At 42.3% G+C, this 26,719-nt stretch overlaps 1 protein-coding gene across 2 annotated transcripts in view; it reads right to left on the bottom strand.

The window, feature by feature from the left end:
• Positions 1 to 26,719, bottom strand: part of Ccdc170 (coiled-coil domain containing 170) — an 85,587-nt gene that overhangs the window by 47,185 nt on the left and 11,683 nt on the right. Inside the window, exons 1-4 of one of the 2 annotated variants that reach the window (XM_027401015.2) lie at positions 26,396 to 26,611; positions 8,700 to 8,828; positions 6,930 to 7,186; positions 3,155 to 3,299 (exon numbers count right to left, since the gene is read on the bottom strand). In XM_027401015.2, coding sequence (XP_027256816.1) covers positions 3,155 to 3,299; positions 6,930 to 7,186; positions 8,700 to 8,828; positions 26,396 to 26,461 — 597 coding nt within the window. In that variant the 5' untranslated portion in view covers positions 26,462 to 26,611. Of the gene's footprint in view, positions 1 to 3,154; positions 3,300 to 6,929; positions 7,187 to 8,699; positions 8,829 to 26,395; positions 26,612 to 26,719 lie in introns of those variants that run through there. The other variant, XM_027401016.2, reaches the window with a different exon arrangement.

Below are 26,719 nucleotides of genomic sequence, written 5' to 3'. Positions count from 1 at the left end.
AGTCCCTGAACTTGATACCATTTCACAACTCAATTCTGCTCCTTGCTCTTGAACACTTCCTCATTCCCAGCATCGCTCTACATAATTCCTCAGGGGTAGTGCCCCAACCTGCCTGCCTGCCTAAGCCAGCTTCCCATACCTCTGGCATCCTTCATTTCCTAACCCTGCATCACAAGGTAGTTTTCTTCACAGAACCTTTCACCAGATAGGGTGACAATACAGTTATTAACCTTGGCACCATCTCAATTCCATAACCAGGAAAGAAGGGTGTTTCCCCAAGGGTGTAAAATTAGTCTTGTGTCATTCACTGCTATATCCCCAAAACAGTGCCCACATGCAATACACATTCATTGAACATTGGTGAAACAGATATCAAAGAAATTATTAAGAATGCTTCCTGGCTAGGTAAAGTGACACGTCTTAAATCCCAGAACACAAGAGGTAGACGTAGGTGGATCTCTTTGAGTTCAAGGCTATCTTATCAATACAGAGAGCTCCAGGCCATCCAGGGAGACATAGTGAGACCCTGTCTAAACATGGGAGATATTGGAGAAATGGATCAGTAGTTAAAAGTACTTACTGATCTTCCAGAGAAACCAAGTTTGGATCCCAGAACCCAAATCAAACAATTCACAACTACCTATAACTCCAGTTCCAGGGCATCTGATGCCATCTTCTGGACTCCAAGAACATGAGTACATATACTCATATGTATATATACATACACACAATTAAGACTAAAATCTTTTTTTAAAGAATGCTCCCCTTTTTTTACCATCTGCTTATTCAGGCATGGGAAAGTAAAGAAATGGCTTTGATAGTATGGATTTTCTTCTGCTTCTCATAGGAACACTTAGTAGGTACAAGATTTCCTATCAACACTGATATTTTTAAAGAGAAGTGCCTGATCCAGCTGGGGTAGTCCCTGTTTTAAAGCATAGGCTTCCCACACACACACTTTCTAGTTTGAGGAGGCCTACAAGGACATTGCTGTTAGAAAGATCATTCAGGGCTGGAGAGATGGCCCAGGGGTTAAGAGTGTGGACTGCTCTTGCAGAGGATCCAAATTCAGTTCCTAGCACCCATGTCAGGAAGTTCTCAACCACCTGTGGCTCCATCACTAAGGGATCTCACACCTCTGGCCTCCAGGAGCACCTGTACTCACATATGTATACACACACACACACACACACCAAAAATAAAATGTTTTGAAAAAGAAAACATTAGTCATTATGCATGTCCTTGTTGTAAGAGTCACTTGGAGAAAACCTGGGACCGCTGAAAAGGAAATGGAACAAGGAAATATGGACAGGTGGCTTCCTTGTGGCTTCTGTGAGAAGCAATGGGTAAAATAGAGTAATCTGGCTTAGGACTGGCTAGAATGAATACTTGTGGGGGTGGGTGTTCTTCAGAGCCATCTGATACCTAACTCTGAGATGAGCAGAGCAGCAGAATGGTGGCCAAGAGTATAAGATCCAGGAGGTGGCTGAGGGGTGGGATCTGCTTTTGTTTGTATGTAACAGTGGCCATCCAAGGGAATCATCCACCATTTGCACAAGTTGGCTGACTACAGGAGTGACTGGCTCTCCTGGTAGGTAAGGGCCAAATGACAAAGTATTGGGAATACAGAAAATAAAGGGGCACGATTAGCAGAAATCCTCCTGATATACACTTAGGTCATCACCAGTGGAGGGAAGGGAATCATTCCCCCAGGTGGGGTTTCCAAGTTCCCTTTTGCTCTGCCCAGCACTTGGCTTATGATACACATGAATCCCCCAAAACCACACCAAAAGTGGACTTGTGCAATCAAGCTCCTAGTCCTATATTAACTAGAAGGAGTCCCTGGCTAAATCAAAATTAATCTGCTTGCAGAGGACACTGTAGGAGCTGACTCATGGACAACTGGGAGGTGACTTTTAACAGAGGCTGTATGAATATCTGTCAGGACACAAGGACACAAAATGTTTATGAATGAACAGACACCTGAATGAATTGCTATGTATCAAGCCAAATGTTACATTAAAATTATCAATCTCTGCCTTTAATAGCAATCTGCCAAAGGATAAGATCTTATTAGTTCCAGTGTAAAAGGTCAAAGTACTTTAGGACTAAGTCTAGCTTTTTACTCATTACATACACCCAAAATGACCCTTTTTTTGGCAGAGTTGTGGGGAATGTTTTATTAATTATACTATGAAGAGGGCAGTAGCCTGGGAGTAACAAAAGTACAACCTATAGCCCACATCTTTCCACTTCATGTCACATGTTCTCTAGCCCTGTTCCCATCTTTGAAGGATACAAGAAGGGATGGGAACATGGGGGAAACAGAAGGGAGGAGGAGAAGCCACAAAAAAAAACATTTTATTTGAAAATGCATTATGAAGTCTAATGCTGCTTGTGTTCATTTAAAGATATCAATGGAAATTAAAAACATTAATGTTTTATATATCTGATTTTGTTTATGTATGTGTGTTTGTAACCAAAAGAAAAGGTTTATGCACAAACAAATCATTGCAATAATTAATTACATTTGAATGTCTAGATACATTTTAGACAAAATAATTAATCCATTTTAGACACTAATCTCAAACAATACTAGTGAGGATTCTAGAACTGAAGTTCATAGAAATTATGTGGTCTATCCTGGTCTACATCATTAATTAACACTACCTTTGGGCTACTGTCCCAGTCTCCTACCATCCCAAGAGTCAACCACCAGAGTTCCCTTTCCTGTCGCATGTCAAAACAACCCTGCTATGGAACAATCTTTGTACACTGTAAGCATATATTGCTCTCATTGTTAATAAAAAGCTAACTGGCCAATAGCTGGGCCGACAGAGATTGGGTGAGACAGCCTGACACAGAGAGAATGCTGGGAAGAGGAAGGGCAGAGTCGGGAAGTCCCAAGCCAGATGCAGAGGGAGCATATGAATGCCTCATGCTAATAAAGGTATGCCACATGGCAGAGTATAAATAAGGAATATGGGTTAACTTAAAATGCAAGAGCTAATTAGTAATAAGCCTGAGCTATTGAGCAAGCATTTGTAATTAATAGTAAGCCTCTGAATGATTGTTTGAGAGTGGCTGCAGGATAGGAACACTCTGCCTACATGACCCTGTGTGTATAGTGCCTTTAACCTGCATGCAAAAATACCTTTAAAATTAAATCTTCATTGGATGCTTCCTCATGTTTCTTGTCTAGACTCAAGCAGTCACAAAGCTCAGTCCGAAATTCCTCATGTCTCCGGAGATTCTCTAAGCCTTGTTTCTTAGACTCCTCATTTTCCTTCAAGCAGTTTCTATCAGTAAAATAATAAATAAATCAAGATTTAGCACTATAGCAGACAACATTCATCAAACCAAGTCAGAACTAAAGCTCTCCATGGGGAATAACCACCATTTTCAATATATCATAGTGTCCCAGTAGCAATGATTGGCAGCTAAACCCTGCCAGGAAATGAGAAATGCCAAAGCAACTTCAGCACACCTACAGTCTGTAGAAGATAAAAATCTTCATGGTATCTGGCCCTAATAACAGAAGAGTCTTTGCCTCCTGTTTTCATCTGATCTGCAGACATGAAGGCAAGCACTAGTTCATATACACAGACCCTCTGCCATGTGTGTGGTCACAATCCACAAGGCCTGGGGCCTCTCCTGGGGCCTCCAAGGGGAAGAGAATGGCACTGTATGGATACTAGAAGATCAAGTTTCATTTTCTTTTTAGACATTATGTGGTGATTTTTATGGTTCATAGCCAAGTATAACTGATAGATATATACACATATATACATACATACATACATAAATACATACATACATACATACATACATACATACATACATACTATCTGAAGCAGGGGGGTTTCTCCTGTGGAGAAAAAATATTCAAGCACCAGCAAAGAGCAATATGAGCAGCCACACAGAGAGAATCTTTAGCATATTAGTAATGTATGGAAATTGACAAGTCAAGGAAATGTCAGGTATTTGGTCTCCAATAGGTTTGTTAAAATAGCACAGTGCCTCCCTGATGCTTTAAATGTTCAGAAATATCATCAAAAAACAGACATACTTTTAAGGCAAATTAGAATCATCTCAGTAATTTGCTATCATTTTTTCAGTGTTCTAGACAATAATCATGATTATTGCTTTCTTTTTCCCACGTTAAGTGTTTACTGCAAAATTTTTGACTCTATTCAAAGATTAACAAAGCCCGTAATTGCATGTACTCAAAAGCATATCATATTTCCATTTAAGAAAGTGTATTAATAAATGACTAGTGTTGGTCTATCTGTAGTTTCTGCATGTACGAAAAGCACAGTGCCTACCACAGCTCTGATAGATCTGCCTACATGACCTCACACACTGGCCACAAGATGTCAACATCACAGCTCTATTGCAAAGGTCGCTAAACTAGGTCCATAGCTATTTGCTTCTTAACTGACCTAACAAAGTTCCAAGAATCTACGCTAAGGAAATAATCACATAAATGTAAAAATGTGAGTGCCTGCAGATGTCCTGTTCAGATTGTTTTATAGTAAACTTTTAATGAAACTAATCTAAGTATTCATAGGAAAGAACCAAGAAACTAGTTTTAAGTGAGTAAAGCTTTTTAAGATTTATTTATTTATATTTTATGTGCATGAGAGTTTGCCTACTTGTATGTATATGTGTACCACATGTGTGCCCGGCACCTATCAAGATCCAAAGAGGGCGCTGCATCCTCTGGAACTGGTTATAAACAGACGGTTGTGAGCTGCCATGTGGATGCTGGGAACCAACCTCCTTCCCTGAAAGAGTTGGAAGTGTTCTTAACTGCTAAGCCATCTCTCTAGCTCTCCGTTAAGCTAATTTAGAAATGGGACATAAAATGCCATCAAGATGATGAACTAGGGGCTGGAGAGATGGCTCAGCCGTGAAGAGCACTGGCTGCTCTTCTAGAGGTCCTGAGTTCAATTCTGGCAACCACATGGTGGCTCACAGCCATCTGTAGTGAGATCTGGTACCGTCTGGCATGCAGGCATACATGCAGGAAAAACACTGTATATAAAATAAATAAACCTTTTTTTAAAAGATGATGAACTAAATGACTTTCTAAAACATCAACAATGTATTAGTCAGTAAAAGTACTATGTTACATAATGCAATTTGGGCAAAAATCATCTATTCAAAAATATTAATAAGATTTCCTATAAGCAAAGGTTTTGAGTAAGTTTTTTGGTTTTGAATAACTTTAATTTCTTCTTGAGAATATCTGCATTGAAAGGGTGTTTTTACAATAAGTATATGACATTTGTATTATGCATTTATCTAGTAGATAATTAATTAATATAATTGTGCACTGGATCCTATCAAGGGTGAGAAAGACGCAGAGGTAAGAGAAATGGAAAAAAATCCTTGCCCCATGGAACTTATGTTCTAGTTGGAAAGACTGATCAAAATATTAATGCCTGTAAAATAAATGGTATTGTCAAATAAAGACTGGAGGAAAATGAGCACACAGAAAACAGAGTAAGAAGTTTTTAGACATAGCACTCATGGAAGGACCCAATGTAGAGGTCCTATAGCCTTCAACCAACAGCTGGTGAAAGTAGAAGCAGACACCCACAACTAATCACTGAACTGAAATGGAATTCAGTTGCAGAGAAGGACGAGTGAAAAATAAAGGGGCCCAGACCAGGCTGGTAAAACCCACAGAAACAGCTGACCTGAACTCTTGCTCCCCAGACTGATAGATGGAATACCTATCTATCATGGGACTGATCCAGACCCCAGGAACATGAGTTTCTGTGAGGAAACCTCGGAATTCTACAGGACCTCCTGTAGTTCAGTACTTATCCCTAGCATAAGTGTGGACTTTGGGAGCCCATTCCACATAGAGGAATACTCCCTGAGCCAAGTCACATGGGGGTGGGCCTAGGCCCTATCCCAAAGGATACAATAGACTCTGATGACACCCTATGGAAGACCTCACCATCCAGGGGGAGCAAAAAGGATAGGTGATCCATAGGGTTTTAGTTGGGAGGGGGTAGGGGAGGACACGAGGGAGAAGGGAACTGGGATTGTCATGTAAAACAATCCTGTTTCTAATTCAAATAAAAAAAATGTTGGAAAAAAAAAAAGAAGTTTGATTATGGGTGGAGGAGAACAGGGGCTGGGAGCACTGATTCACTTTTTAAAATGGAATACAGTGACATTTAAAGCTGGTATGGTACAGCGTGACTGTAATCCTGGCACACTGGATGCAGAGGCAGAACAATCTTAACTTCAGTGCTACACAGCAACACCATGTCCCCAAAACATGTTAATATAATCCCAACACTTGAGAGATAGAGGCATGCAGATCTCTGTGAGTTTGAGGCTAGCCTGGTCTCCAGTTCCTGGATAGCCAGGACTACGTGGAGAAACTCTTGTCTTAAAAAAAATAAAGTCAAACATACAATTTTAAAATATATTTTAGAAGCAAGCATTTCCTAATTTTGTTTTAATAGTAGCCTTTTGGCTGAACCAAGTGTGAAAAACCTGAGTTTCCAAGTTCTCTGTCTACAATGCCAATAAAACCTAATAGGGGCTGTCTGGCTTCCTTGCATTTTTTAGCTATCCTCTACACTCCTGTAAGCTTCCCTGCCACTCCATAGTTAAGCTTCTGCTTAAGGGAAATCTCATACTACACATGTAATAAGCTCTGGCAGCTCTCATCAACAGCTTCTAAGCATGCACACCACAGTGCTGTTTGTTGAAATACTTGACAACATTTGAACTTGAGCAAAGTCTCCAAGACTACAAAGACATCTGAGGTCTGTAATTTTTTTTTTCAGTTTGAGTTTCAAGGAAAAATAATGTATAACATTCAAAGCTCATTCAAGAAGTAAGCTGAGATCTGAAGCTAGTACGGCCACTAACAAACAGGGAAACATTTCCAACTTTCTTACTGCAATTTCTCATCCAGCTCCAGGACCTTCTTCATTAATTCCTGGTTCTCCTTCATCGTGGTGTGAGCAGAGGTCTCTGTCCTGATTTTAGAAGCCGAAAGCGCTGCGGATTCCTCTTGGAGCTCCTGAATTCTACTCCTCAGAGAGATAAGGAGAGATGACTTTCTGGCACTGTTTTCTTTGTAGCTCTCCACTTCAGCCTTCAGCTCTTGGCAGCAAACTTCTTTAGAGAGAAGCTTGGAGCGGAGGTCTCGGAGCTAAAGTGAAGGGATGGGGGGGAGGAAACCAAAGGGATTTAACAATGTGCCACAAAAATACCTCCCCCAAAGAGCCAAAGTTGTAATTGAAAATTTTGCCTTTTATTAATGACCTAGTCCAGTTTCATTTTCTCTTTCTTGAATTTGGATCTGTGTTAGCAACTTGGAAATTATGGCTGGATAAATTCCTAATAGTCATAGACTACCTGTTTTAAAAAAAAAATCAGTTGAAGGCTGTTGTGATAGCCTTGAGGAAGAGTAATTCATTGTATCGTGTGTGAGAGACCTTGAATTCAATGCCCAGCACACAGGCAAAAAAAAAAAAAGAGTAATGTCTTAAGTTGATTTCATACTATTTAGGAAACATTTGTGGCAGATATTACAAAAAGCAATAAAATATTTTACAGTGGGAACTCATTTACTCTATCAGTACGGCTGCATTTAGTGCTGATTTACAATGATGCAGGGAACCTCCAAGCCACACTGTGATTTCACAGCCACAACTGTTTCTCAAGTAAATCCAGATGTTCAGGATATCCCTGTGTCTCTCCCATTTGCCTTCTAGACCATAATTGTAGGTGGCAAAGAGAAAGAATACTCAGATTCCTGGGGGAAATATGGCAACAAAGGGAAATTATACAAAGGGACTTTTGTGATTTCTGAAGCATCAAAATGCTGGAGGGGGCCAGGCGTTGGTGGCGCACACCTTTAATCCCAGCACTCAGGGAGACAGAGGCAGGAGGATCTCTGTGAGTTCGAGGCCAGCCTGGTCTCCAGAGCAAGTGCTAGGATATGCTCCAAAGCTACACAAAGAAACCCTGTCTTGAAAAAAAAAAATGCTGGAGGGTGCTTGCATCCTGCTGACCAAGAAGGTCCGTCTCTTCTGTGGGACCATTTTCACACACATGTGGTTCTTTGGAACTGGGAATGTGCATGCATGCAGAATCACACACATGTTTACAAGTTCATCTCTCATTTGGTCCCTGGAACCCTCAATGACACTGTTAGTTACCCACCCCAATCCCCCCAACCCCCCTAACCCCCCCCAACCTCCCCCACTTTACCCCTCCCCAACTCCCCACCCAGGCCAGTCCAGACCTCTCACAGCCACTGCACTGGGAGGAGAATGAGTCCAGACAGGCTCTGAAATTCCACTACACTAGTCAGCATTAGAATTTGCCCAGACAATCAGAACTCCCACATGAAGAGAAATCAGAAACCCTTCTAAGAACTCTGGAATACAAGCAATCCATATTAAAGGAAGACATTCTGAAGGGGGCTTCAAGTTCCCCAAGGCCCATGCAACTTTAACCCAAAGTCCTCAGGTGTCCCCCAGGTTATACAGACATCACTGAAATCTGAAAGCCAGGATGGAGTTGGAGGTGCTAAGCACACAAGAAAGCAAGTCTAATCTTTGTCAATAGGTCAAAATCCCTTGCTTACTATCAGGTTTCACTATGTGAAAGGCTAAAAGGATGCCCTTCTTAGTGGTGAAATGTGTACAGTGTCTCACCTCAGACTGAGCACATTCAAATTTGACCAAAGTCGCTGCAAGTTCACTTTGTACGTTTTCAGCCACATTCCGGTAATGGTTCAGTTGTTCCCAGGTGCCTGGGAATTCCATGGGATGATTGGCAGTTTCCTGGTGGAGTTTCCACAAAAGACAAAGCATTAAAAGGAGTGTTAACGAGTCTGTCATCTGAGATTGCACAAAGATATCGCAGAAGGAAGTTTCCTTTGTATTTCAAATGCATAGAATATGCTGGGTCTTGTTCTCAAAGTTGAAGCAAGAGGCAGCCCAAGAAATAATGATGAGCACACTCCTGAGACCATGGTAGAGAGAAGGCATTTAAGAATCGGTCTTTGGAGCTGGGTACCATGGCCAACACCTATAAATCCTAGCAATCAAGAAGCTGAGGCAGGAGGATTCAGAGTGTTAGGCCAACCTGTACAACACATAAAAACCCTGTATCTTACAAGAAAAATAGATCTTCTACTATTATATGAGAAAAGTGATGTGGCTGCTCAGTAGTAGAGCCCACGAGTGATGCTTTGGGTTGCCTCTCCAATGAAAGAAAGAAAGGAGAAAAGGAAGACAGGGAGGGAGGGGAAAGAGAGGAGGGCAGATAGCCAAGCACGGGAGTTGGAGACAACAGGATCAGGACTTTCAGATTAACACTGACCACTTAGCAACTTGAAGGCCAACCTTGGCTACATGAGATCCTATCTCAAAAAGCCCAAATCAAAAAAGAAGAAGAGGAAGAGGAGAAGGAAGAAGGAGAGGAAGAGGAGGAGAAAGAGGAGAAGGAAGAGGAGAAGGAGAAGGGAAAAAAGGAAGGGGAGGAGAAAGAGACTACTCAACTGACAACCACTGGTGCTTGACACATTCATGCCCACACAAGTCATTCAGCAGCCCTGAACTCGACATCTAACGTTGCCATGACCTGCGTGTGGCAAGCCACAAGATGCCAAACAAAACCTCCAGGACACTTAGTGACAGCCAGTGTTTGGAGTCACAACACAACCAAGGTGGCTAAATACTCCTGGGAAGAAAGCAGAAGACGTGGTGGAAGCTCTTAGTGCAGGGTCGTATCCTAACAGCCTCATTCAGGATTCAAAAGGCCCCCTGACACACACCACCACAGCTGTACTTCCCACATGAGGCCGTGAGAGGCTGAAGTGTACACAGGAGAGTACACTTAGTGTACATGGCCCACCATTTAATAAAAAATTTTATGAGGAAGATAAGTTCTCCAATGGCTATGATCTCTTTCAACACAAAGCACAGTTCACTTAGGATGTGATGCAATGACCTCATTTAAGAAGTGCTATAATTATCTCATTGTTTTATATCTTCTTCTAATAAAAATGCAATGTGTCCACTAAATGCAATATTAAGAGCCATAGGAAGCATCTCAGAAATCGCCCTTCATCTTAGCAGGTCCTCACCTAAAGCAGATCTGTACCCAAAGTATTAACATCTTCAAGTGCTCATGGGTGGACAAGGATGTATTTTAGTTAAAACAGGGCTGTGGGTGAGAAGCTCTCCATGTCGAGAACTTGCCAAGCATGGACAAAACTTTACTGTCAACCTCTTCACTACCAAAGCAAACAAATACAGTCTGAACCAACAGCTCGACTCTCCAGTTCCTTCTCCTTGAAAACCATTCACTCATGTGCAGAGACATGTATAAAGATTATTATTATTATTATTATTGTGTGATTTATAATAACAACAAAAGGGGGAGAGGTTATTAAACTCCTGTTAAGATGACAGTTATTAAACAAAGGCCTTCCTGGACTGTAGAATCCAAAAAAATGAGAAATAGGAGACAGAGCTGTATGTCGGAGCATTATATTGATTCCAAGAGACATCACTGAACAAAACCAAGAGTGTGTAGAGCCACAACCTGATGCTTGTGTTCATAACCCAAAAGGAAAAGGGAAAATACCACTATGTGTATTTCCTGTAAGTACACCTAAGACGAATCAAGGGGAACAAAGCACGCATGCCTCATAACAATATTGACCTCCAGGAGGGACTCCAGTGTTGAACACCAGGAGAGAGTGCAATGGCTCACTTTTACATAACTTGTGTAATAAAACTGCTGGCAAGAAACACTGTGGCTCCCCGGGCGTTGGTGGCACATGCCTTTAGTCCCAGCACTCGGGAGGCAGAAGCAGGAGGATCTCTGTGAGTTCGAGACCAGCTGGGTTTACAAGAGCTAGTTCCAGGACAGCCTCCAAAGCCACAGAGAAGCCCTGTGGGGGGGTGGGAGAAACACTGTGGCTCTTTTCATCTTCCCATATTCCCCAGGGCCTTCACAAGGACTGTGTGTTACTTTCATCATCAGACGGCATGTCCTCTGTGTAAGTTTTTTTTCTGTTTTATTGAAAATATATTTTTCTCACATAATGTATCCTGGTTACAGTTCTCTTCCCTCTCCTCCTCCCACTCCCCCCCTTCCCTCCCACCTGGATTCACTCCCTTTCTTGTCTCTTTAGAAACCAATAGGCTTCTAAGGGATAATAGTAAAAGATAACAAAATAAAATAGAATAAGATAAAACAAAAACTAACACACTGAAGTTCTACAAGATGAACAGAAATAGAAGAGCCCAAGAGAAGGCACAAGAATTGAAGACCCACTAGTTCACACACTCAGAAGTCCTATAGAAACACTATAAACAGGAAGCTACAATATACACACAAGGACCTGATGCAGACCTGTGCAGACCATGTGCATGCTGGTTCAGTCTCTGTGAATTTGTATGAGCTTTGATCATGTTGGTTTAGAGGATCTTGTTTTCATGGTGTCCTCCATCTGCTGTTAAGTATTTTTTTTAAGGGACAAGCATAGCTAAAACACACTAACCCTGCTATACATTCTGTCTATGAAGACTACAATGACAACGAGGTGCACAGCACAGACTGCAACACGGGTGAGAGTTGATATTTCAGGAGGTTTCTTTTAGTCAAGCCCTCCTGTAGTCCTTTTTTACTAATCCCTCAATTTTACCTGTAGTATTAAACAATCTTCACTTTATTTTTTCACTCTATCCACACTGACAAAATTAAGGCCCCATCCACTTGTCCTTCCTTGAGGACAATTGAAGCCATTAGGTACCTCCCAGCTAGCCCATGAAGCAATTTTATATTCATTTCAGAGAGCCAACTACATATGATTTGATTCTGCTACTGATACTATTATGGTAATGAATGAAATTGCCTTTTGGTGGCTCATAGTCTTTTCAGAATAAAGGAGAGTTTCTCAGTTCAGTGCCGTAAATGCAAAGATAAGCTCACTCAGAATTCAGTACACAGTGTGCTCAATTATCTGACCTGTGGGCAGTGTCTTGAGCCAGTCTCACTACTACAGTGCCTAGCTGTCATATTATCCCATGGACAAAAGTAGAAAGAAAAGGAGGAGGAAGAAGAAAGTCACTGCCAGTAGGGGACACACGAAAGCTCTTAAGTTCATTCCATTCTCCCCTCCGGGTCCCAAACCAACCATTCTCCCGTTTGCTCCAGCATTACACCACACCATAATGTTCAACTGAATTACCACAGACTCTTCCATTATTGAATATCTGTTTTCTTTCCAAACAAGCCCTTAGCTCTGCCCAAGGAAACCTCCGTAAAATATTGTTGCTTTGTGTTTATCAGCAGCTATTTCTTCTGTTAAGAGAAACCTGTGACCTCCAGGACACACCATCTTCTGATGGCAATAAAGCCTCTAGAGACCCGATTCAGAACACAAGAGAATGTGGAAACCCTAAGAACATGCAAGTAAATAATCAAATAATTTTAAACCTTCCTATAAGAATTCATGCAGATCTGGGAGCATTGAGCTGGCTCAGCCTATTAAGGGTACTCATGGCCAATGTTGACTGGCTACCTTAGTTCAACCCCTGGGTCCCACACAGTTAAGGCAATAACCAACCCCAAATGTGGGCCATGGCACACACACGCACATAATAAAATATTTAAGTATCTTATACAAGGGACAAGATTCACAATAGTGTTTAGAATGACATTTTTATAGTTCATTCCAGAATTAGTCCAATTCAAGGTGAATCTGAAGTCCCTTCCACTGCTGTATTTAGCAACTGTCATCACATAGCATGAGAATGATGAATGTCCTGAGCACACTCTTTGGGGCAGAGGCTACGACTTCAGTTTAGGAAGGAACCACAGGCTTCTGCAAAGTGGGTCCAGCTTAAACTAGACCTACCTCACTCCTCCCCAGGACCCTCATTCCTATTCCCCCTGCAGGCTCCAGTGAAGAGAGTAAAGATAGCTGTGGATTCCAAGAAGGCAGCAGAGGCTATCCTCCTTAGTTTTTATTGTTAACCTGGTATCACCTAGAATCATTTGCACAAAGGGTGTGCCCAGATCCAATTAGCCTATAGCCACATCTGTGAGAAACTGTATTCATTGTTAATAGATGGAGGAGGGCCCAGTCCACTGTGGGGTCATGGTTCAGAGTTGTATAAGAAAGCTGACTAAACAGGGCATGTTAATCCCAGCACTCAGAAGACAAAGCCAGGTGGATCTCTGTGAGTTTGAGGCCAGCCTGGTCTACAGAGTGGGTTCAGGCTAGTTGGAAGAAAGATGTGCTACCATCTGAGCTATAGCCCCAGCCTCCAGCGTCCAAGATTCAAGCCACTGGGTGTGTATTCCTCATTCCTGTTGAGATAGTACAGTAGTTTGAATGTAATTGGTCCCCAGAAGCTCATAGGGAGTGGTACTGTTAGGAGGTGTGACTTTGTTGGAGGAAGTGTCACTGTGGGGGTACTTGGAGGCCTCCTATGCTCAAGCTACTTCCAGTGTCACAGCCCTCTTCCTGTTGCCTGCTGATCTGAGATGTAGAACTCTCAGTTCCTTCTCCAGCACCACGCCTGCCTGCATGCCACCATGCTTCCTGCCATGATGATAATGGACTAAACCTCTAAAACTGGAAGCCACCCAATTAAATGATTTCCTGTATAAAAGTTGCTGTGGTAATGGTGTGTCTATTCCCAACAATAGAAACCCTAAGACAGATAGCAAGATGTGGGTATGTTCTGTTAGGCAAGTGTGGAAGCCTCCTCTGTCTAATACAAATTCACCAAGCTCTCAGACACCCGAGCTGAAGCGCGTCAATACCATGACGGAAATAGCTCTGCCTTATCCAGAAATAAGTAAATATTGACACGGTATGAGGAATTCCTGCACTCCCTTCCTCCTGTCTCCCTTTGTGCTGATCTTGCTGGGAAGCTCTGATCATTTCCTCGGTGTCTTTTTTCTTCTCTTGTTGCCATGATATAATTCCCTGACAAAAGCAACTTTTATAAAGAAGGGCAGGACTGGAGCGATGCTCAGCAGTCAGACCATTGCTATTGTTGCAGAGGCCCCAGGTTGGGATCCCATGACCCACATGTCAACTCTCAACCATCTGTAACTCCAGCTACAGGAAATCTGACACTTTTCTTCTGGTCTCTGTAGGCCCCAGGCATGCATGTGGTGCATATACATGAATACAGGCAAATAGTCATATAAATAAATAAAAGAAGAAGAAGAAGAAGAAGAAGAAGAAGAAGAAGAAGAAGAAGAAGAAGAAGAAGAAGAAGAAGAAAAAGAAGAAGAAGAAGAAGAAGAAGAAGAAGAAGAAGAAGAAGAAGAAGAAGAAGAAGAAGAAGAAGAAGAAGGTTTATTTTAGCTCACTGTTCAAAGTCCAGTCCATCATGAGTGGGAGTGGGGTAAGGCAGCAAGAACTTGAAGTTGCTGTTCACATTGCATCCATAGGAGGAAGAAGGGATAAATACAGGCTTACAAGCTTGTTAGTTCAGCTCACTTTCTCCATTTTATATAGTCTACAATCCCTGCCCAGGGAATGATCCCGCCCACAATTAAGATGATTCTTCTCGCATCAGTTAACCACAATAATCTCCCACAGGTTTGCCCAGAGGCCAACCTAACTAGGTAACTTGCACAGGTATCCCTGGAGACCTGTCCCCTAGGTGATTCTAGTTCCTGGCAAGGCGACAACACAAACATCCTACAAAGCCCTCCCAGATAAACAGGTAAAAAATGAACTCCCCAAGCTATCTATATACAGCACACCTCAGTTAACCAGAATCCACATTCCCCCATTTCTGCTCTCAACACATCTCAGTTCCCAACCTTCAGTCCTCCATGGGGGGGTGGGGGGAGAACCTAATGGAGAAGAACAACTCATGTCATGGCAGCCAGGAGGTGGAACAATAAAGAATGCCTACACCAGTGATCTTTCCCTTTGTTCATGTTTATTCTACAAAGCCCGCCCCTCACCTGTAGGATGATACTACAGTCTTTCAAGGCAGGTTTTCTCCCCCTTAGTTGGTCCTCTCTGAAAGGCCTTCATAGTCACACTGAGGAGTGTACTTTAGTAATCACTAGGCATCTCACAGCCCACTCAAGCTGACATTCAGGCTAAATCATCACAAATTCAAATCTCCCCCTTGCCACCCAAAATGCATCTCTCTCTCTGTTCCATAAAATTCTACTCCAGGACCCACAGAAGTTCATCTTCTACTGCAAAATGCATTTATTTATTCCATCTCCAAGGGTCCCCACAATCCCAGCAGTTCTAACCCCCTACATAATATTCCTTCGTAAAGATGTATTTTAATTTATTCTTAGGAGTGATTCCTAAAAAGGAAATGGCTGTGTGGGGGTCCTCTTTCCCTCTGTTGGTCACCAGGAGGAGAAGGAAAAGAGGAAAATGGGGGTCACAGAGAGTTTTGGTGGCCCATGAGCACAAACAGGGACAGCCCTCAGGAGACAGATTTTGGTGAATCAGCTCAATTTTATCCCAGAGTATAAGGAATATGTAGGATTGGTTGGGGGGGGCTAATTTGCATTAAGTGGCACACTCCTATCACAAGGCTTAGTACGTGGCAGTAGACTCCTATAGCAGAGCCCCTAGCACAGGTCTTCTCAGCAGGGATCTGTGCAAAGGGTCAAGCAAAAGCTGAATCAGGCATCTGGTTTAGAGACAGCTTTTAGATAAGGTCAGTCCTCCAGGCCCAGGGACATTCTCCAGATAAGTGCAGGTAGAGAGCAGGAAGCCTTGCTAGGGAGGGTGCTCCATGTTGCTGAGCTAATGAAGTAAGCTGCTAGGCCATGGGGAGGCTGCCACCTGTGACCCTCCAGCAATGTCTTTCAACATGGCTGTGTCAAAAGAAACAAACATTTTAAGGATTTGGGTGCCTATCTCACATAAAAGCAACACCAACTAGCATTTCACCAATAAATTGAGACTCATCACATGAAGGGTCACTATATTGTTTTTTATTCTTCTCTCATATAGTACCTCAGGACTGAAGCTTTCCCCCCTCCCCTCCCACACCTTCCCTTCCTTTGTCTTCCCTCAGAAAAGAGCAGGCCTCTCAGGGACATCAACCAAACAAGGCATAACAAAGTTACAATAAGACCAAGCACATACAAAGAACATACATCAAGGTCTGATGAAGCTAGCCAGTAGTGGGGAAAGAGTCCCACAAGTAGGCAAAAGAGTCAGAGACAGTCCCTGCTCACACTGTTAGGAATCGCACAAGAACACCAAACTACTCAGCCATAACATATATGCACAGGGCCTACGTTAGACCTCTACAGGATCTCTGATCTCTGTGAGTCCCCGTGAGTTCCAGTCAGTTAATTCTGTGGGTTGTGTTCTCATGGTGTCCCTGATGAAGGGTCACTATTTAATCAGCAGCTTTTCATTATTTCTGTGGCCCTTTCAAAATGCCATTTTAACATGGCTGGGGAAAGGTCTGCATGGGTGAAATGACTGCTACACAAATGTGTGGAACTGAGTTCAAACCTGCCGAACCTACATAAAGCTGGATACAATGGCAAGTGTCTGCAGTCCCAGCATTCCTGCAGGAAAATGTGAAGCTGGGAAAGGAACCCTATAGCCAGCTAGCTTGGCTTACACAACTATAAAACAACAGAGAGACTGACCCTGTCTCAAAATGTAAAGAGACAACAAACACCCAAGATTGTCCTCTGACCTCCACAAATATGCCATGACACATGCAAATCTACACACAAACACACACACACACACACACCCACACACACACACACACACACACACACACACACACACACCTCTGAAAAGATGTCTGTAATCAAGTCTTTGTCCCTTGAAGAACAACACTCAATGATCCTTTCTCAAGGACTGGATACATAAAAATACAAACTATCATTATACTAACTTCAAAGCGTTTAGCCCTTACAGTAATGTTACAAGACATGAGCAGCTTGGTCTTGACCAAGGGGCACACAGGGAATGCACTGTAGAGACTGACTTCCATCCCACACACTCATCTGATCCTTTAAACCCATGATTTTACCCTGGGATCTACAAATCATTTTGCTTGTATCTTGCAAGTAATACATTTATATAAAGTGTACAACTGTGCATATCTGGGATGTTACCAAAATACACAAAAATATAAATGAAGGTAGCATGTTTAAAATATATTCTTCTTGAACCTTCCATAAGCGTTCTGCTGTGTCTTTTCTACTCAAAACCCCTTTGGCGGATCCAACCCTGGCCCACACTATTTTTTGTCTACACCGTCTCCTGAATTCCACAAAGGAAGTGCAATTAGTCCATGTAGTTACCAAGTGTTAAATACTGAAGCCAAGCCTGCACTAAGCATAATTCAAGGCAGCATTATTTAATCCTGGGGTGACCTTTGATGCTGATGGTGTTATCCACATTGTGATAAAAGAAAACAAGGCTCTAAGAGGACAGGGAGCCCCTCCTCCCCTCCTTCAACTCTAACTCCCCCATGTTCATTTTGCTCCAGCCACCAAGGCCCTTCAGCCATTAAATCAGCTTCTTCTGACCCTTCAGTATAAATTAAGTTCTTGTTTTATTTCCTCACGTGGTATCAACTTTTATCCTCTATGTCATGACCACTGTGGCTATTATTTATCCGAATGGACTATTTATACAACATCCATTTGTCCCAAGAGACTATTAGGCAAGAGAATGTCAGTTTTGTTCACTGCTGTTTTTTCCAGTGACTAGCTATCATCAAATGTATGTGGGATGAATGAATGAGTGAATGAATGAATGAATGAATGAGTGATCCATCAAAACGCAAACCAAGACTGCTTGACTCCAGAGCCCATATTCTTTTTTTAAGATTTATTATTATGTATACACTGTTCAGGCTGCATGTCAGAAGAGGGCACCAGATTTCATTATAGATGCCTGTGAGCCACCATATGGTTGCTGGGAATTGAACTCAGGACCTCTGGAAGGGCAGTCAGTGCTCTTAACCTTTGAGCCATCTCTCCAGCCCCAAAAGCCCATGTTCTGAACTGTTATATTACTATCCTATATCTGTCTGGTCAAAAATTTAAAATAATCTCTTCATAAATAGAATTTTTACCTAACTCCCAATGTTACTATTTGCTAGTCTGACTACTGTAATGACAGCCTTGCATCCTATATGTAGTGTTGAGGGCAAGAAATTCATTTAACTTTAATTCGTAAATCTCTTTTCCAGCTACTGTCTAAAAGATGAGTTCTTTTTTTCTGTAAGTCCAGAAATTTACAGGTTGGATCAGGTCAATTTAGAAGTGTATATTTTAACTCCGGAGAGCTAAGGAAAATTCAGTCCATATTAATGAGATAATTTCTCAACCTGAACTCAAGTAAGTCACAGAAAAATTAATTGACTTCAGGACCTGTGTTCAGCATCTAGCAGTGTGTTTGCATTTAAATTGTATCTCTCTCTGTAGGAGGCATTAGGTGCCAGTACCACTGTCAGGATTGATAATGACCACATATTGGGAACACTGCCACATAAGTAGCATGGAGGCAGCAGAATGCCCTGTTGATGACTAGCTAGGTGGAAACTATATCATGGCTTTTCATTTTCCCATGAAAAGAAAAAAGAACGAGACAGAACACACAAAGGACCAGTGAATGGCAGTGTGGACCAGGTTGCTGACTGAACCCTCAGAAACCAGAGTCAAGGACTGAAGCCAACCCTGATGTCCACTGGGGCCAAGAGCAAAGAGTTGAGGTCACGAGGTCATGAAATGTAGTTGTAATTTTTTTACTCTTTTGGCTTTTTGAGGGACCCACCACCTAGCTCCCAAATAAATCACACATGGGGGCTTATTCTTAGTTATGAATGCCCTGCCTTAGTTTGGCTTGTTTCTCTCCAGCTCTTCTTAACTTAAATTGTACCATTTATCTTTGGCCTTGGGACTTTTATCTTTCTCTATTCCTGTATACTTTTTCACGGCTGGCCCCTGAAGTCCTCCTCCTTCCTGTCTCAATCCCCCACCCTTTTTTTTTCTCCCAGATTTCTCCTCATATTTATCCTCTCTGCCAGCCTGCCTCACCTATTTCTCTCTCCTGCCTCACTATTGGCTATATAGCTCTTTATTAGACCATCAGGCATTTTAGACAGGGAAAGTAACACAGTTTCCCAGAGTTAAACAAATGCAGCATAAACAAAAGCAACACACCTTAAAATAATACTCCCCAACAACGAAGAGGGTCTCCTAATCCTCATCCCCAGGCCAATATATTCAAGATCACTTCACCATCACAATCAGGGAGAAAGAGAAAGCAATGGGGTGCAGTTCCTCACCCAGGGAGAGAGGTATATTTCTGCTCTGGTTAACGTCTCCTAATGGAGACATGACCAAAAGTTTCATTTTCCCTGCCTAAATGACATCATCTCTAAAGTGTATATTCACTGCATGTGTCCAGGCTGTACACTAGCCATTGCCACAGACTGATGCGTCATCCGCTAACACCTAAAGAAAACCTGGGTGAACAAAAAGGGTCAGAGCAGCCACTGCTTGCAGCCCTGCAGGCTACAGCACCAAGAATCTACTCCTCTAAGAAAATTCCAAGACCCAATTTACCGTTTTGTGCTTAAAGGCTGTGGGGAAGCCCTTATGTGAGGAATGATTCTGCAGCCAGTGATACTATGCATAATGTTACCAAAAGCCTTCTCTTCTCCCTGAATCGGATCCGATGGGTGTAAGACCTGAGTACATTCCAAAGTCTGTCTGTCAGTCTACTCAGAATTCCTGTGACAAAATACCAGAGCCTAGACAACTTAAACCAAAAACATTTCTTGTTCACAGTTCAGAAGGCTGGGAAGCCTGACACCAAGGTTTTCTCAGTGAGAACACTCTCCCTAGCTCATAGGACCTCCTATACCTGTGTTCTCACATGAGGATGGAACTCAGTTGTCTAAGGCCTCCCTTCGCCCACCCCCACACTCCAATCTATGAAAACCCCAGGTCGTTGAGTTTGCTGCATCGTGTTTATCGATGCATCCTAAAATGAACTTGTGTATTGACACTCGCCATGCTTGCCATCTCCCACGTCACTTAGTACTAATTAGTTGTTACTTAATTAAATGATAAACGCAATCGCCAGAACCAGTACTTTCTCCTCTGTAACCACATTTGCTGACTGGCACTTATTGGTAAGGTTTTTTGTTTTTGTTTTCTTCATTATGAAGAAAACTTGTAAGAATAATGCAATGAAGACAGAATATTTTAGACTCTGTCAGCAATTATGAGAACATTTGGCTGCATTTGTGAATTATGATTCCAATTGCTGAATCATTTTTGAACAATTTGCACACAAAAATGGCCCGTTACCCCCAAGTCCTTCGACACACATTTCCCAAGAACATTACTCTTCATGTAATTGCCAATTTCAAGACATTTAACAAGGCTGCAGAATTATTCATCAATTATCCCAGTAATGTTCCCTCAAAGCAGCAGTGAGCATATGACATGCAGTTGTCACGTAGCTGTTTCTCAGCCTGTCTTTGTCTTTCATATCATCAATAGACTGTCATGGACTACTCATGTGCTACAATGAGAGGAACATAATGCCTCCAGGAACTCAGTCATGGAGAGGCATTGCACATCCACAAACTGAGAAACATCAGTTAGCAAACTGCTCTTGTTTCTGATGTTGCTAAACAACAACTTTTGCTCTTGACATTGATGCTAAGGTTACAATATGTTGACCTTCCTAAGCCAAAAGCCACACTTCCCGAAAACAGTCTGTTGTTGTTTGCTTTTGTTTGCAGCTTTTTGTGGGTTGTGTTTTGTTGTTGTTTTGTGGGTTTTTTTTTTTAATACAAGAAGAATAAGCTGGACTCAAATCATAGCAATCCTCCTGCTTCAGCCTCCCAAATTCTTGAATTTCTGGCTGGAAATCCAGAATGTCTGGCTTAAACTACATCATTTCTTTCCCATCAGCAGGCCTGCTGCTTCTAGGCACGCTCCTTTCAGGTTACCCAGGACTCAGACCATTGCCATCTATCTCCTCCCCCTCCTTACCCTAGCAAAATGGGTCTTGCCCTACGCCCTATGAACCGCCATCTTATGACCCTGTCTGATTTTCTTCTCAGAGCCCTTATCGATCTCTGATGCTACTCTCTATTGCTTACTTTTTAGTAAACTCTTTTCTCTTACTCATATATGACTTTTATGAGACTGGGACTTTAAGACAGGCCCTACAGTTGCAGCAGGAAGGGACTCTTGTGTCTTTGGTGTGTAACAGCATGACTGAGACAGTGGTCCTGTGACTGACTATCCCAACAACTCACTAGCAAAACCCTGTGGTTCCCACTTCCTCCTAGGTTCTCATTTTTTAATTCAAACAATTAGGTTTCAACATCAAAACTTCCTATCAGAAATCCTACTATCTGCATCTTTGACCCCAATTCAAAGAGAATTATAGAAACACCCTAATTACCCTTGGGTCTTAAAACTCTTGCCTTTGGCATTGATGCTGAGGTTATAATACGTTGACCTTCATCTCCCAAAAGCCACGCTTCTGAAAATGACTATCCATAGGGAAGATTTGAGAAGAAAAATATAAAGGAAAATTCAATGAGAGGGAAATCATTTGGGTTACACAGAAATATAAAGCAGGTAGTATTTTGTGAACTAATACCCTCCCTACTGTCCTGCAGAGATATTTATTTATTCCATTTGATAATTTTATAAGCAACCTATAGTGATTCAAGCAATATATATCTTGATACCTAAAGTGTAGCCACCAGTGAGGCTGGCATATCGGTAACTTAAAGAGTGAAGTATCCTAGTCCATGTCAACAATGCCTTTGAACTTCCCTACCCCTGGATCAAAGCTGTCAACACACAAATTTCAAAGGAGAAAACAAACTGGAAGCAAAACAAAGCATGAAACCTTGAGCAAAAATAAAAAAAAAGCATAAATAATTCCTTGTTTCACCAGTGTTACCCTCTTGTACATTATTTTTTAAATGACGTTGTCCTTCAGCATAGAAAAAGGAAAATTCATCAACTTAATCCAAGTAGAAACCAAGAAGTATTCACTACTGTTTGAAATGCATCTGCATCCTCTTTGCTGAAACTAAGTAAAGAAGATCTCTTTAAAGTACATTATGAAAAGAAATGATATCTCTTTGCTGTTTGAAAAGTTCTACCCATTTCTTGAAGGTGTTATCTCACACTACATTCTGAAGCCAGGTGGTTGGAGAATAGGTGCCAAGAGAAGATGAACGTTGTAATAAAAAATCTCAAAGTCAATGAGTGTAAATGAACAGACCTGTCATCATTGATTCATTTCTCTTTTGGCTGTTTTACTCTGCAATGACTTAGAATTTTGGAAATGTTGCAAAACCTGAACAAAGGCTTTCTGATCAAAGACATCTTCCCAACCTCCCTGTAACTTAGATTGTTACAGTATCCCTGCTCTGCAGAACTCGTTCCAGTTCTAGTGTCTGCAGTAATGGCCTTTCCTAACCAGGAGCCAGTGCAGGCTCCCATAGTACATTTGGTTTTCACGCCCCCTCAGACTTCCGTCAAGGCCCTTACACTTGGGAAGGGTACTGGCCAAGATTTTGTAGAATTCTCTTAAAGCTGGGTTATCTAATGTTCTCAAATGATTCGATAATTTTCCTTTGTTCATAATATTATAAAGATCTCACCTCATTCAGTCCCTACCAATGAAGTACTTCTAGGCTTAGGTCTAATTATTTCATAGTCTAAAGATTCACACACACACACACACACACACACACACACACACACACACACACACACTCACACATTCACACACACATTCACACTCACACATTCACACACACACACACACACACACTAAATGTTCAGTGTCAAAAGAAAGGTCATGTGCTACCTCACATGGGTTTGTCTGTTCATTCTAACAGATCTACCCAGTTTTCTTCTTGTATTTCGAGGCTATACTATTTCCTCCATACACATTTAGAACTGTTACAATTTCCTGGTGAATGAAATCTTTATAATCACCTCAAGTGATGTCTTTTTGCCTTAACATATTCAGTCATTTGGCTCCTTATGTGCCTGCTGGGTCATCTGTACCACCAACCAGCACTGCTAACCACTGAGCCATCTCTCCAGCCTGTGCAATGCACACAGGAAAGAGGACTGCTCCGTTTCCCAATAGAAGCTCCTACTGGAGTCATAATTTCCATTCAGTGTCTCTAAATGTGTGAAAACAGCAATGTTACAAAATAGCCTGAACGCCACCATGGTTTGTGGCCTGAACAGGAAATCAAAACACCTTTCACTAAATCCCTGCTTTACAGTTTTTGTTGATTGTTGCCAGTACCCCATCTTTGGGTAGCGTTTTTTCACACAGCGCTATTGTTGCAAATGCAAGGGGACTCAAGGTTCTACCACGTTGTTTATGAACTCTCCAAAGCATGGCCCCCTCTTCCCTGCCCAAGAAGTTACATCGCCCACAGCTCTCACATTTTCTAGGTATGTGAAGCTCTTTCCCGTGGGTGATTTGATTCTGGTAAATTCAACTGAGAAAATCTTGGCATGGAATCTGCCTCCTGAAGTGACACCAGAGAAGGAGCATCCCTATCATGGTTCCAGTTCCCTTGACCACGAACTCTAACTTTCTAGGAAAAGCAAAACCTCATTTCTTTTTCTAGCTTCAGCCTCACTCTTGGATCCTCAAGAAATGGATTGTTGAGGTAATGGCAGAGCTACTGGTTGAAATATCAGTGACAGTTATAGCAGTGGGGACCCTAATGGCAAATTTATTTATTTATTTATTTATTGGTTTTTTGAGACAGGGTTTCTCTGTGGCTTTGGAGGCTGTCCTGGAACTAGCTCTTGTAGACCATAATTAGTATCACAGCAGACACTCTGTGAAGTGCCCTTCATACATTGATGATGAAATCCCCCCCAAAAAATAGCAAGTGGTGTTATGATCCATGTGTGTGTGGTGGGTTTGATGAGAAATGCCCCCCCCATCAGCTTCCATATTTGAACACTTGGTCCCTGTTGATGGTACTGTTTGGGGAGGCTTTGGAACCCTTGCTGGAAGAAGCATGTCACTGGGGCAGGCTTTGAGAATTTACAGCACAACCTTACTTCCACTTTGCTCTTTCGGCTTTCTGTGTCTGTTTGAAGATGTGATCTCTTGGCTCCTGGCAGCTGCCTGCTGCCATGCTTTCTGCACAATATGGACTTTCCCACTAGAACCAAAAGCCCAAGTCAACTCCTCCTTCCATAAGCCATTTCTGGTCATGATATTTTATCACAGAAAAAAAAAGTTAACTAATGCATCATATTTCTGGTGAGAACATTCAAGTTCTAAAGTCCTAAAGAATTTTTAATCAAAATATTCTGGACAAGTAGAATACTCGAGATTGCTTGAGTCCCGCTTTTGTTCCAAACCTGGTGACTCAGTCCCCACTATCAGAAAGGGGCCTCCTATCCACGCTTTGTATTGTAATCCATTTTGCAGTGCATCACAGCAGGAAATGCATAAAATTTTTAAAAGATAGTTAGGTCTTAGTTGCATCTTTTGTCACCTGAGCAACCCAACTATATAATTCAAAACGTCCTGTCCTCATTATCTACCTAAGATTATCTTTTTCAAGACAGGGTTTCTCTGTGGCTTTGGAGGCCATCCTGGAACTAGCTCTTGTAGACCAGGCTGGTCTCAAACTCACGTAGATCCGCCTGCCTCTGCCTCCCGAGTGCTGGGATTAAAAGCATGCGCCACCACCACCCGGCTAGATGAAATATTTTTATAAACTAGAATTCTAATTGTAACAAATGCTGGCTTTTCTGTTTCTGCCCTTCTCAATAAAGTCTATTTCTTCCAAGCCAGCTCAAATCCCAGGTGTAGCAAAAATTGTCCTTTATTAAGATCAGGGCTTATCCTAAAAGACAATTGCACAATTATGATGATTATGATCATTATACAAATGTTTTTATGTATATGAATGTGTTGCCAAGTATATATGTGTGTGTGTGTGCGCCATATGCAAATCTGGTGTCCGGGAAGGCCAGAAGAGGGTGGTGAGTCCACTAGAACTAGAGTGACAGATGGTTGTGAGCCAGCAGCATGTCAATGTAAGGTCAACATATGCTCTAAACCACTGAGCCATCTTCCCAGCCCCTATAATTGTCTACTTATCACAGAGGGATATTGTATAGTGGAAGCATCTGCTAGATACAGTCCCCGTTGTTGGGAACATCAGTAATAACAGCCATGATGATATTACACAGCTCCTGAAGTAATGTACCAAGACACAGAATCTCCTATGTAGTCCCCTCCAATAATCAGCTCACGGGAAGTCACAGCTGCAGAAAGCTGAGGAGCTAGTTCAAATTTAAAGACACTCAACATATTGTGTGTGTGGGGGGGGTGATAGTATTTTACACTTGGGATAATTGTCAAAATCTAGCAGATAATATACATTAGATAATATGATTATAATCGTGCTAAATATTCTGAATTTGACCATTGCACTTCAGTGAATTCCCTTATTCTTACAAGAATACATTTGAGGGTTAGGATCTGTAATTGACTTTGAATGGTTTCACTAAAAATAGTAACAAGAGTATCACATATATGATTCAACCATCTTAATTCAAAGACAACAGACACTACACTAAGATAAAATATAACAAATATGAAGTTGTCAGAAGAAAGATTAAATGTATTTGCATACCATGATATTGGTTCCCCACACTATGTGAAGAATTGGAGAAACCTAAAAGTGGGGTGATAGTCAGGCATTCTAAATAACTGAATTCTGATAGCATGTTGGAAAAATCCAACCTATGTTTTCTATCCAATTTTGCCCAGAGGATATATATGTCCTGAGGGCACCTCCTAGGTTAGATTTATTCCAAAAGCAGTACACACACACTCCAGAACTATCTCTCTCTCTCTCTCTCTCTCTCTCTCTCTCTCTCTCTCTCTCTCTCTCTCTCTCTCTCTCTCTCTCTCTCCTCCCCCTCAGAAGGCCTCCTAGGAGTAGTGAGCAAATAGCTCCAACCAAACACTATCTGGGGACCTGTTAGCAGCCTATGGCCTTGAGGGGCCCAATGCTTCGCCTACCACCTCTAGGTTAGAAAACACTGCTCCAAATGGAAAATTCAGTTCAGTGAAGCAATCCCTTTGTTCCCTAAGGATAGGGAGGGGAAGAACCGCGGGGGAAGGCCACTGGGTGGAATTCAGCCAGTTTCAGTAGTCAGAGAGGCCGTGTGGCACCACTTCAAGACCAGCCATTCCTGATCACTGCCCCAGTGGGAACTGAGCTACTCCAATCTCACCCAGGACACTGTGCAAACAGGAGGCTCCCGTGCCCCTCCCAGAAAACAGCTGCGGGAACTCTACCTCGGGCGGTGAGGCGTTGCTGGGGCGCTCCAGGCTCCCAGAGCCCGAAGAGCTGCTGTGGCTCATGTTGGCTGGAACCCCCAAGATGCTGCTAGGACCCAAGAAGTCAGAGTGCTGCAGCGCACGGAGCCAGGGACACGGGCGGGCGTCTCCTGAGGCAACAAGTAAACAGAACAGGGGAGGCGGAGGCGGCGCCTGCTGCCTGCACTAGCCAGTGGCCAAAGCCTCCTCCAGACCCGCAGGCCACAAAGCAATTATCCCTTAGGGATCTGTCCTCCCAGCTTCCAAAGGCACTTAGGGACAGAGATCATTCTTAAGGGGGAA

The sequence above is a fragment of the Cricetulus griseus genome, chromosome 2 (assembly GCF_003668045.3).
Source record: "Cricetulus griseus strain 17A/GY chromosome 2, alternate assembly CriGri-PICRH-1.0, whole genome shotgun sequence".
In the NCBI taxonomy this organism is placed as follows: Eukaryota; Metazoa; Chordata; class Mammalia; order Rodentia; family Cricetidae; genus Cricetulus; species Cricetulus griseus.
Note: the sequence above shows the minus strand (reverse complement) of the source record. Positions and strands in the feature narration are given on the sequence as shown.